Source organism: Bubalus kerabau, chromosome 2 (assembly GCF_029407905.1).
Source record: "Bubalus kerabau isolate K-KA32 ecotype Philippines breed swamp buffalo chromosome 2, PCC_UOA_SB_1v2, whole genome shotgun sequence".
Lineage (NCBI taxonomy): Eukaryota > Metazoa > Chordata > Mammalia > Artiodactyla > Bovidae > Bubalus > Bubalus kerabau.
Window position 1 is genome coordinate 38,800,940 of NC_073625.1, and position 13,206 is coordinate 38,814,145.

Sequence of the window (13,206 nt, forward strand, 5' to 3'; positions counted from 1 at the left end):
CCCCTGGGAGCACAGAGCACCCCACCACGATTCCCCGATGGTCCGCGTGGGAAGCTCAGAGAGCATCCTCAGGGATTTCAGAATTCAGCTGTGATCAGACACCACACAACAACCTCAATGACCAGTGGGCAAGATTCTTTAACTTTGGACAAAATTTATTCTGATTTAAATTTTAGACGGTGTGTCGAAGGGCGCAGTTTCTGTCTCCGCATCGGTCCCGGCCACATCTTCGCCTTCTTTTACCACAACCTGCAGCATTTTACTCGGGGCCCCAAACAGAGGCCAATCTGTCTCATGCTTCCAGGGCACCTGTTCGGAAAACAGTTGCCTCCATTCCTATGGCACCTTAGAAAATCACTTATTCTTTGAGTAAATCCTAAAAAGAGAATGAAGAGGGAAAAACGTGTCAGCAGGAAAGCGGCATCTTGAGAAGGCCAGCTGTGTCCCCTCTGAGCAAGGCCCTGGGGCTTTCTGTGCTGAGATGTGGACACGGCCTCATGACAAAAAGATGTGAGTCCAGGACCCCGTGGACCAGCTTCCAGACAGACACTGGCCCTGCCCAGTCTCTGGTGGACCCTCACGTTTCCAGAACCAGAGGCTGAGGGACTGGGGTGTGAGAACCCTGGTTGTGTGTAGGGTCAGCTCCACCATGAGGGCAAAGACCAGGAAACGCTGCTACATCCACCTTCCCACCAGGAGTCAGAAGCGGCCCGCGTGTTCTATTTTCACTGCTTAGTTTTCCAACTCATGGAGTCAGTCAAGTAGTGCAGCTGAGATAGGAGGAAAAGATGCAGCTGAAAGTGTAAGAACTGTTTAAAGAAACTTACTCTCAAAGGAACTTACAGCTGACAGTGACAATGGTTCAGAAAAAAAAGTTTTGTATCCTGGTCTCTACTGACTCAGAACACTCTCAGCTCTGGTGCCAGTCAGCCCCTCTCCTCCTCCCTTTGTGGTTTTCTCCTGAACAGAGGCCTTCCCGTCTTCCTCACACGCCTTTTTCGTCTTGACCACAAGGCACCTCTGGTCCCTCTCTCGTTCCCCGTCCAGGGATTGAACCCGGGCCCCGGGCACTGAGAGGCCACATTCCTTACACCCCTGTCCTCTCTCCCTGCCACTGTGCTAAGAGTTGGGTTACAGTCATAAACAACACTGATCAGACAAGGCCTTTTCAACTTGATTTTGACATCTAATCAGTTGTCTCAGGTCTCAGTCTCTGCATCCTCTCCCTCTCTCCCTCCCTCCCTCCTTCCTTCCTACATATTTTCATCCCATTTCCGGAAATATCAAGGGTAAGATGAAACTCAGACAGCCTATCCTGCACACTGCTTTGGATGTGCTGCCTCCCAGCTGTGGAGCGAGGGTCGCATCATCAGCGACGTGTCCTTGAGGACCTTCCTGCTGAGGAGACTCAGCACGGAGCATCCCAAAGGGAGCTCCTGAAGCCCAGGCTCGGCCTGACTCTCCTCTGGACTTGTCTGGTCGCCCAGAGCCGCCACCCTTCAAATAGAAAGATTTATAAAGAGACATTCTGTGCTTCTGTCATGGGACAAAAATCAAATTTCTTGCTTTTATGAAAAAGAAAAAAAGGAGAGTCACTTAACAGAGGCAACTTCTGTTTCCTCCTCATGAAACCAATGAGGAGACGGGATCAGAAGCTTGACTTGCTAGAGTGGCTTAGAAACAACCTGGAATTTTGCAGGGCAGTTCTCAGACCCCTCTTGCTACTGAGGACTCAGCGCTGGTTTCTCAGAAGCACCAAATATGGTGGGTTTAGTCTGACCACGTGTAGATGGGGGTAGCAGCACAGAAGGAGGTAGAAACAGGAGAGAGAGCCCACGGCTCCCCCCGGGGCTCCCACGAACTCACCTGACCCAGCAGACAGGACCACGAAGAGGAGCACAAGGAACAGTTGATGGAGCCTCATGCTGGCGTCCCGAGCTCTGTGGCTGATGCTAGAAAAGAGGCTGCTCTTTCCGCTTTAAAAAGGTCCCAAGTTCCGGGAGGAATTCTGCACTGGCTGTGGATTTCGTTATTAGGAACTGGTTAACTGAACCTCTTCCCTGTGTGTCATGGGAGTGGCCTTTATACCACAAAGCAGGGGCAGTCACTTGTATGCTAATGAGGCTGTGGAAACCCCAGGAAAAGCTTTCCTGCTGCCCTTTTAACCACAAACTTCTCCTTGGCAGTCAGTTCAGCTGATGGGCAGGGGTGTGGCAAGGGGCACAGACTTGCCTGTTTCCCCAGGCAGGGGCACAGACTTCTTGCTGAACCTTCATTTACCCACTCCCCAGCCCCACCCTCGCCCTTCCAGGGCTTTGAAACTGCCCACTGTTTTCCTGTACAGAAGGAAATGGCAGCCCACTCCAGTACTCTTGCCTGGAAAATTCCATGGATGGAGGAGCCTGGTGGGCTACACTTCATGGGGTTGCAGAGAGTCAGACATGAAAGGGAGACTTCACTTTCTTTATTTCTATACTTCTTTTTGGCCTTGAAAAACCACAAGCTGGAATCAAGATTGCAGGGAAAAATATCAATAACCTCAAATATGCAGATGACACCACCCTTAGGGCAGAAAGTTAAGAGGAACTAAAAAGCCTCTTGATGAAAGTGAACGAGGAGAGTGAAAAAGTTGGCTTAAAGCTGAACATTCAGAAAACTAAGATCATGGCATCCGGTCCCATCACTTCATGAAAGATAGATGGGGAAACAGTGGAAACAGTGTCAGACTTTATTTTTTGGGACTCCAAAATCACAGCAGATGGTGATTGCAGCTGTGAAATTAAAAGACGCCTATTCCTTGAAAGGAAGTTATAACCAACCTAGAGAGCATTAAAAAAGCAGAGATATTACTTTGCCAAAAAATGTCAAGGCTATGGTTTTCCCGTTGTCATGTATGGATGTGAGAGTTGGACTGTGAAGAAAGCTGAGTGCCGAAGAATTGATGCTTTTGAACTGTGGTGTTGGAGAAGACTCTTGAGAGTCCCTTGGACTGCAAGGACATCCATCCAGTCCATCCTAAAGGAGATCACCCCTGGGTGTTCTTTGGAAGGACTGATGCTGAGGCTGAAACTCCAAACCTTTGGCCATGTCATGCGAAGAGTTGACTCATTGGAAAAGACCCTGATGCTGGGAGGGATTGGGGGCAGGAAGAGAAGGGGACGACACAGGATGAGATGGCTGGATGGCATCACCAACTCGATGGACATGAGTTTCAGTGAACTCTGGGAGCTGGTGTTGGACAGGGAGGCCTGGCATGCTGCAATTCATGGGTTCGCAAAGAGTTGGACACTACTGAGCGACTCAACTGAACTAAACTGATAGTTCCTTTTGGAGAAGGAAATGGCAACCCGCTCCAGTGTTCTTGCCTGGTGAGTCCCATGGACTGAGGAGCCTGGTGGGCTGCAGTCTACGGGGTTGCAGAGAGTCCGACACGACTAAGCAACTAACACATACACTGTTTCCATGTAAGGCTGTTTCAGGCCCAAATAGGGACTAACTCATTCAGAGACAGTTTCACTCCCTGGGCAAGACTTGCTGACTCCCAGCATCTGCAGAGACAGCCATGCTCTTTCTGGCCCCTGGAGCACTGAGGGAAGAGATCCAGTGGTCCCAATCTGCTCCCCACACCAGCTAGCCTGTTACAGGATGGCAGCAACAATCGCTGCCAAAATCTTGGTTTTCTTTGCCCACCAGAGCTGAATAAAAATTGTGGAGACATAGTTTGGAGGAAACAGAAAGATGGCTTTGATCATTAAGCCGGCAGAAGGGAGAACTAGATAGGTTCTTGCCTCAAGGAGCCTGTCTCCCCTCCATCGGGAATCCAGGGGATCATACAGTCAGGGCTCACAGTCAGGGCTTGGAGATATGGGACAAAAGGTGTAGGGGTCCTGAATTCTCTCTTTTGCACTGTTGGGAAACAGTCAATAGGCCAGTGTCAGGTAGCTAGGTATTTGGGTCTGGCAGTTGGTCCCGGTGGTTGGGTCCATTGTCCTTTGGGGATTTCCTGGTGACTTTCTTCCTGTAATACAAAAGGGGGAAAGCAATCCACTAGGGGTGGCTTCCAAAGAGAGTGCACCATAAAGTTAAGCATCAACATGAGGTTAAAATAGAGCAAAGAGAGGTACCAAACTACAAGGGGAGGTTTATGATGCCATAAAGTTAAGTATCAGGACGTGGCTAGAATAAGTTAAAGGATAATAGATGCAGAATGTGGCTCCTGCAGAAATGGAGGGCCATAGGTGTCAGTGTTCACATAATAGGCTGGTCTTCAGCAAAGAAAAAGCTTGGTTATCAATACAGACTGTAGGTTAGGAACAGTTCAAGTGGAGAAAGACACAAAAGTGAAAAAAGAAAGAAAGAGGGGGAAAAAAACTTTTCTTAATTCTCTGCAACACAATCACACACCTGTCTCATGAAATCTCAGTGGGACACGTGATGGGCAGATGGGTGCTCTGTTTCCCTTCATCAGAGACAGAGTGGGAGGATGACGCTGCCACTGAACGCATCTCCCCAGCCTAGTATCACGAAGCAGGCCCAGCAGTGGGGACCCCTTCACTGGGTTGAGGGGGACCTCCATCACTAAGTAACATCCCTCACTTAGTAACATCCGTCCATCTCAGTGTTGGAGAGACACTGACCTGGCTTTTCAGAAACGCTAAATCTCAGGATGGAACTTGCCATACAGCTCTGAGTAGAACTCCAAGCCCTTTAGAATTGTGGGAACCCAGGAGGACCACATCCTGAAGGAGCCCCCGGAGCGTCAATCCTGTTCAGGTCCCCTGCTGTGGCTCAGAGTCTTGCATCTGAGGCTCGGCAAAGCCATGGAGGCTGCCTGGAGCAGACAGTCCCTGGCTGGCACCGAGGGATAGCATTTTTCTGATGGAAAATAAGTTGTCTTGATCATAGTTCCTTCTGGTTTAGCTCTAAATGATATTTGAGAGAGGTAGATATCATCTACATATATATATATATAAAATTATCTATACATAAGATATATATATATATATATATATCTGTTTTTTTATGGACCTTGCAGGCAAAATCTATACTACAGGGTCAATTTATAAACATGCTATAGTACTATACTGGAGAAAGAAGTGAGACTGAATTGTTGTCTACTGTGTCTCTTCATTGAAAATGATGTTTTTCAGGGAATTCTGCTTAATGTTATGTGACAGCTTGGATGGGAAGGAAGTTTCGGGCAGAATGGGTACATGTATTTGCATGGCTGAGTCTCTTTGCTGTCCACCTGAAACTATCACAACATTATTAATCAGCTATACTCCAAAGTTTTTTAAAAAGTAATTTTTAAAAATGCTGTTTTACGAGACTTCCTTGAAGAGTGGGTAAGAGTGGTAAGAGTGGGTAAGACTCTGTACTCCCAAGCATAGCACATCAAGTAAGTAGATCCCACATGCCACAACTATGACCTCAGTTCAGTTCAGTTCAGTCGTTCAGTGGTGTCTGACTCTGTGTGACCCCATGAACTGCAGCATGCCAGGCCTCCCTGTCCATCACCAACTCTTGGAGTTCACTCAAACTCACATCCAGTGAGTCCATGAATCCATCCAGCCATCTCATCCTCTGTCGTCCCCTTCTCCTCCTGCCCCCAAACCTTCCCAGCATCAGGGTCTTTTCCAATGAGTCAACACTTCACATGAGGTGGCCAAAGTACTGGACTTTCAGCTTTAGCATCATTCCTTCCAAAGAACACCCAGGACTGATCTCCTTTAGAATGGACTGGTTGGATCTCCTTGCAATCCAAGGGACCCCCAGGAGGCTTCTCCAACACCACAGTTCAAAAGCATCAATTCTTCGGCACTCAGCTTTCTTCATAGTCCAACTCTCACATCCATACATGACCACAGGAAAAACCATAGCCTTGACTAGACGGACCTTTGTTGGCAAAGTAATGTCTCTGCTTATTATATGCTATCTAGGTTGGTCACAACTTTCCTTCCAAGGTGTAAGCGTCTTTTAATTTCATGGCTGCAATCACCATCTGCAGTGGTTTGGGAGCCCAAAAAAATAAAGTCCAACACTGTTTCCACTGTTTCCATTTCTATTTCCCACGAAGTGATGGAACTAGATCCATGATCTTAGTTTTCTGAATGTTGAGCTTTAAGCCAACTTTTTCACTCTCCTCTTTGACCTTCATCAAGAGGCTTTTTAGTTCCTCTTCACTTTCTGCCATAAGGGTGGTGTCATCTGCATATCTGAGGTTATTGATATTTCTCCTGGCAATCTTGATTCCAGCTTGTGCTTCTTTCAGCCCAGCGTTTCTCATGATGTACTCTGCATATAAGTTAAATGAGCAGGGTGACAATATACCGCCTTGACGTACTCCTTTTCCTATTTGGAACCAGTCTGTTGTTCCATGTTCAGCTCTGACTGTTGCTTCCTGATCTACATATAGGTTTCTCAAGAAGCATGTCATGTGGTCTGGTATTCGCATCTCTTTCAGAATTTTCTACAACCTAGTACAGCCTAAATAAATAAACAAAACAAAAATTGGTGTGTTTTAGTGATCTATGGTTTGCAGCACAGCAGATTTTTTTTTCTTTTAAGGAAGCTGATGATGCAGTTTTATGTGCAAGACCAGGCATAACTTTTCATGGAAGGGCATTTCCAAAAGGGGTCAGGGTGCCATGGTGAGTTTCAAGGGAGTTTCTTGCCATGGTTCCTCACCAGTTGGAAAAAGGCCCTTGTCAGGAATTGCACAATTGCAGTGGCTTATTTTTCCTTGGCAGGGTCTAAAGATGACTCCTTTGCAGCTATGTTAATCCTGGAGATAGCACCCAGGGGCATCTCTGTACATCAGGGAAGGGTCCTGTTGCCTCAGCAAGGAGGTCACACACCCAAGAAAGCATGGGGTGGCTCACCAGAAACCAGAGATGAATTCATATAGGATAGAGGGAAGGGTTATTTTTAGGTCAAGGCTACATGAACTGTTAGTTTTCCCAGGTTCAAAGCCAAACAAGGCCATGTGGTTCCTGGTTGCTTCATGCCTGGGCTGAGAGGTAACTCATGGTTTCATTCTTTAAAGGGAAGATAAATGCTGTGTCCCCAAACCCTTAACCTGTGAGTCAGAAATTGAGGCAGGCTCTTTCCAGCAAAGCACTTCAGTTCCTCAGGTAAGAAGGGCAGTCCCAGTTCTACAGATAAGATTTTGAAGACCAAATCCCTTTACATCTATGACTCCACAAACAGGTGTTCTCAACACGGAGCCCTGGGTGTTAATGGGCAGAGGCCGTTGTCCCCAGTTCCCTTGTCCTATGGACGGGGCGGGCGTCATGGCTTCTGACAGTCATGTGGGGACCTACTCTGCAAAGGGGACCAGGGCTGGGTCTAATGCTGTGCTCTCCCACTGACACTTTTACTAGTTTCTTCTTTGAACTTCTCCCACAATTATATTTTCCAATGAGCCTTGCTCAGTAGCTGGGCACTTTTATTCAAATTATCTCTTTGAATACCCCTAAACAAACCCGCCAGGTAGGTATGACCCAAGGTTTATACAAGATGGTCCAGAGGACTAGAAAGCCATGTCTGAGGCCACAGGCAAAACTGACTTAAAAAGTCGATTAAAATTGGCTGCAAATCCAACAAAAAGATGTATCCAAGGCCACAGTCTACTAAGTGGAAGTGATGTAACTTAGAGCAAAATCGACCTCTCTTCCAATGTTCCTGCCTGCCTCCTGCCGTCACCGCAGTGTCCTGAGAGCTTTACCAGGACATTCTCCTATAACTGGAAAGCCTGAATAGTGCTGTCAAATGCCAGCTATCTGGTGCTAATGAGATCGGAATTGGGCGGGGCACAACCTTTAAAAGAATGATGGGGACTTCCCTGGTGGTCCACTGGTTAAGAATCTGCCTTGCAGCACAGGGGATGTGGATTCAGTCTCTGGCCTGGGCACTAGGATTCCACATGAAAGAAAGAAAGTGAAATCGCTCAGTTGTGTCCGACTCTTTGCGACCCCATGGACCTTTGGCCACCAGGCTCCTCTGTCCATGGAATTATCCAGGCAAGAATACTGCAGTGGGTTGCCATTTCCTTCTCCACATGCCATGAGGAGACAAGCCAGTGTGCTGAGATGAATATACTGCATACCGCAACTAAGACCTGAAGTAAATATATGTTTTTAAATCCCTTTGTAACATGGCAGCTAGGTGACACACCCAGAGGCGCCGTGACAATTCCAAGGCTGACCATAAAGGTCAAAAAGTAGGTGCTGACCCAGTTCCTAGAAATCCCAACCCTTTCCACAAAATAGCTGGAATATGCCTCCCACTCATTAGCCTATGAAATGACTGACCCCTATAAATAACTACAGCCCCATACCCTGGGGCTGGGCTTGCCTTCCAAGATGGCCCACACTCTCCGTGTAGCGTGTTTCCTCCCTGGATTGACCTTCCTTCACCATGACTTGCTCTTGAGTCCCTGCCTATGCGAAGCCAAGTCCCCACATTCGGCAGCCATCCCAGGGACTCAGACGTGACCTGGGATGCGACCCTCCTCTCTCACCCCACTCTCTTTCCCGCAACACTGCTGCCATCTCCTCCAGCCTCAGAGATCACTGGAGCGTTAAAAGAGCATCATCTTTTCAGTTTGTTCATTGTTTCCTTTGCTGTGCAGAAGCTTTTCAGTTTGATGGATCCTACAATTTAGCTTTCTTTTTGTGGCTTATGCTTTTGGTGTCAAGCTCAAAATCATCCTTGTGAAGACCCATGCCAAAGAACTTTTCTCCTATGCTTTCTTTTAGGAGTTTTGTGGTTTCAGGAGTTTTGTGATTTTTGTAAACCTTTACTCTATCTTGCATTGAATTTTGTGTATGGTATAAGAGATCTTACTTGCTCAACCAGGGATGGAACCTGTGCCCCCTGCATTGAAAACTTGGAATCTTAACCACTGGATTGTCAGGGAAATTCCATTTGTAACTGCTAATTTGTCTGTCTCCCCGATTATTCCTGTAAGTTTTCCTTAAGAATTTTAAAATTCCTTTGCTAAGTACATTCTGATTCAGTATTCATATGTATTCTTGATGAATTAAACATTTTATCATTAGGATAAATACCAGCTCTCTATATCTGGTCCTTGTCCTAAAAGTTACTTGATTGTGCTGTGCTTAGTCACTCAGGCATGTCTGACCCTTTGTGACCCCATAGACTGTAGCCTGCCTGGCTCCTCTGTCCATGGGGATTCTCCAGGCAAGAATACTGCAGTGGGTTGCCATGCCCTCCTCCAGGGCATTTTCCCAAACCAGGGATCCAACCAGGTCTCCCACAATGGAGGTAGATTCTTTACCATCTGAGCCACCAGGAAGCCTGTCAATTAACCAATACAGCCTACCATATTTTCTTTAAATTAATGTTTCCATAGCATATCTGTCAGCTCAACAGTTAAGAATCTGCTTGAGATGCAGGAGATGCAGAGACATGGTTTTCATCCCTGGGTCGGGGGATTCCCCAGAGGAGGGCATGGCAACACACTGCAGTCATCTTGACTGGATGATTCCATGGGGGTCTCAAGAGTGTTGGACATGACTGAGGGTCTAAACAATGACCACAGCAGATCTGTTTCCATCCTTTCATTTTAAATCCACTTGCCTTTATATTTGATGTCTCAAGTGGGTTTTTTATAGTTAGTTTATATCTGATTCTTGTTTGTTTGTTTGTTTGTTTGTTTGTTTTTTTACTGAAATGACCATCTCTCTCCTTAAGATACGGTCTAGAATCTTAGCATCAGACTTTATCCCATCAATCTGAGCCAAAATGCCATCTAGTATCATAGACTTCGTTTTTCAGTTTTTCAGAGCAGTTTTAGAATTGAACGAGAAGCACAGAGTTTTTAGGCAGGCTACACAGGCAGGGTACAGTCAATGGGTTCACAAACAGTCAGCACCTCCACAGTCCACAGAGTAGCAGAGTCGGACACAACTGCAGTGACTTAGCACACAGGCACACACCCCTGATTCCAATGCCCACTGCTGGTTTTCTGTCCAGAAGTGAAGATGCCTGCACTCTCTGAACTTTGACCCCTCTCTCTGCGACTCAGAATTGTTGGTCTGTTTGGATGTCTTGTTGCCTGAGCTTTAGGCCTGGAAATCTGTAGAGACTGGAGATGTCATAAGTCTCACTTCACTTGTTTTCTTTTCTTTTTTTATAAATGGTTAAGCACATAACATTTAATTAGCTAATTCATTAATTTGGCTTCCTTGGACCTTAGTCATGGCAGGCAGGATCTTAGCTGTGGCATGTGGGATCTAGTTCCCTGACCAGGGGTGGACCTAGGCCCCCTGCGTTGGGAGCACAGAATCCCAGCCACCAGACTGCCAGGGAAGTCCCTCACCTCACTTGTTTTCTTCTCTCTTCATTTACAGTCCTGTAGTGCATGTGCCAGAGTCTGAATCAGTAGTTTCACAGGTTTTGCCTGGTTCCTTAGGTGTGTACTGTAGGAGGGCAGTATACAGTCCATCACAGTCCTTTTTTTTTTTTTAAATGCTGAATTGTGGGGTCCAAGCTCTTGTCTTTGAGGGTGTGCCCTTTCTTCCTGAGATAATATTGTAACCCTGAATATACTCAGGTAAACAACTCCCCTCACCTCGGCAAGATTCCTGTACTCTCCTGGAGCTGCATGTTCCTGAATGATGCCCCTTGCTTTAGTTCCTGCTGAAGATCCCAGTCCCTTCGAGCTTTCCTGTTATTTTCCTGCACGTTTCAGGGCCAGTGATGCAGGTTCTATGAGCAGGTTTCCATCACTCTGGCTCCTTTTGCTTCCCTCCCTTTCCCTCCCCTCCTCTTTCTCACCCTCTTTCTATATCCTCAGCCTGTCTCATCTTGTGGAGGGGAAACTGCTAAAGGAGAGGTGACCCAGCTCCAAGCTTGTGTAGACGGTGGTTCCAGTGAGCTACCTGTACCACCTCATTTATTCTACCCAGCAGCTTCAGGTGGGAGGTAAGACCTTAGGAACGGGAGCTCTGTCCACTCTGCTCAGAGGGGCTCAGTGGTGGAGGTCTCTTCTGATGGACCATGGGAGGAAGGAAGCAATGGAAACCACATGGCTGCTGGTCGGCGGGGCTTCCCAGAGACCCGCCATCATCACCCAGGGTCTCTGCAGAGGCTCTTCCCTGAGCCCTGTGCTCCCCGGCAGTGGCTGCCTCCTGAGCCTCCCCAGACTCCCTGGTCCTCTGCCCACCCCCAACCCCCACTCCCGGCTTCCCGGGCCCTGGCATTTGTGGCCACCCTTCTTGCTCTGTGTTTCTTAGCTTCTGTTCATTTCACCCACCAGCTGTGTCTCTGTGTGTCAGTTATTGCAGGGTTGCAAAAACACGTGGTCCACATCATGCTAACTCAACCTCAGCTGCAGTCTGTGGCCAAGTTTTGGTGAAGAAACTTTGAAATTTTCCAAGACTGTCTTGTGTCTGTGTTGGGGGGGGTTGTGTAGGGGGGGAGGGGGCAGGGTGTTCTCAAAAGGTTCTGCAACCCAGGAAAAGTTACTTCAGAGTGTCGACACCACAGACCATCCCTGAGGGGCTTTCTGGGGAGTGCCTCCCATCTTTTTCCTCTTCACTTGTCCACATGTGGTTGTGAGTCAGTCAGGGTTCTCCACAAAAATAACCCATTTCTTTAAGGAATCATCTCACACCATTATGAAAGTAAGTCCCGAAACAAACAAACATTTTGGCAAGTCCCCAAACAAACAAACAAACAGATCTAGTGCCAGTGCGGTAGACCAGCAGGACTCAGGGTGGAGCTGATTCTGGAGTTCAAATCTGAACCTGGCTGCTGGCAGAATTCCTTCCCTTTGGGGGGAAGTCAGTCTTTGTTCAGGCCTTCAACTGATTGGATGAGGCCCACCCATGTCACACAAGGGTAATAATAGCCTGTTTTACCAAAGTCCACTGATTCAAATGTAGGTCTCATTTCCAAACATCCTCACAGGAACATCCAGAATGACGTTTGTCCAAATATCCAGGCAGCAAGGCCCAGCCGCATCCATATGTGAGATGAAGCACCACAGAGGGTTTCTCAGGTTTGCTCCTGTCTCTCTTGTCTCCCCTTTCCCTTACAGTGTGGGTTTCCAGCCATTAGAAGCTTTGAGATGGACAGCATTTGTGGTCCTTTAGAGGTGAGAGGACATATGGGAGTGGTCCTCCGTCCCTCCTGTCCGCCCCATTTATCCATTTTAAAATGAGACCTAAAGGGCTCTTTTTATTACAAACCCTGCATTTTGTCTTTGCCAATTTTCAATTGAAGCAGAGCTTGCATAGAGGGAGGAGCACAGATCATGAGTGTCCAGCTGGAACCTGCATCCCTGTCAAACTGTGGGATGGCCCCATCCAGCCCCAAGTGACCTTGACCCCCTCCCCTCCTCCTCTCCGACCCTCTCCTGCTCATCCCGCCTAAAGAACTCTGTGGAATCTGGGTGGTTGGGTCAGGACACATTCTCAGCAGTGCAAGGACCTCCAGCTTCGTATTCCAGTAGTTCTGATAAGTTCCCATAGTTTAATGCCAGTAGTTCTCAACTCACATGGTTTTTCATTGTAGTTTACCTTTAAATAACATTTACCCTCATCTTCACTGAATGGTGGGCATTAGTCCCTTAGACTACAAAGAGATCCAACCAGTCAATCCTAAGGGAAATCAACCCAGAATATTCATTGGAAGCCTAATACTGAAGCTCCGATGCTTTGGCCACCTGATGCAAAGAGCCAACTCATTGGAAAAGACCGTGATGCTTGGAAAGATTGAGGGACCGAGAAGGAGGTAGCAGAGGATGAGATGGTTGGATGGCATCACAGTCTCATGGACATGAATTTGAGCAAACTCTGGGAGATAGTGAAGGACAGAGGAGCCTGGAGTGCTGCAATCCATGGGGTCACAGAGTTAGACATGACTGGGAAAGCAACTGAACAATAACATGAACAACAACAGTGATCTCTTGGAGGGGGAAGGGACCACGAACTTGTCTGTGTTTGGATCCTGACAGGTACTCCATGAAGTCTGTTGCCTCAGTGACTGTGGAGCCAACACTGAGAACCGAGGAGGGCTTGGTTGTTTACTGGGCTCAGATTACGCATATGGCCTCTGCAGCAGGGAGCTGGAGGCACCACCAGGGTGGCAAAGGGAGCCCAGGGTGTCCTGCACCATTTTCTGCTATTCTCAGCCTGTGAATCACCAGTGTTGTGGACAGACTGCCCCCTGTGGGCC

The 13,206-nt window shown here is 47.5% G+C and overlaps 1 protein-coding gene across 1 annotated transcript; it reads right to left on the bottom strand.

Moving 5' to 3' along the window:
- Positions 1–239: 239 nt before the first annotated feature.
- Positions 240–1,924, bottom strand: LOC129644672 (beta-defensin 1-like). Its single transcript, XM_055570184.1, has 2 exons — positions 1,867–1,924; positions 240–376 (listed from the first exon to the last, which is right to left on the bottom strand). The coding sequence occupies exons 1-2, from the start codon at positions 1,922–1,924 to the stop codon at positions 240–242; spliced, it is 195 nt and encodes a 64-aa protein (XP_055426159.1).
- Between the last annotated feature and the right edge of the window lie 11,282 nt (positions 1,925–13,206).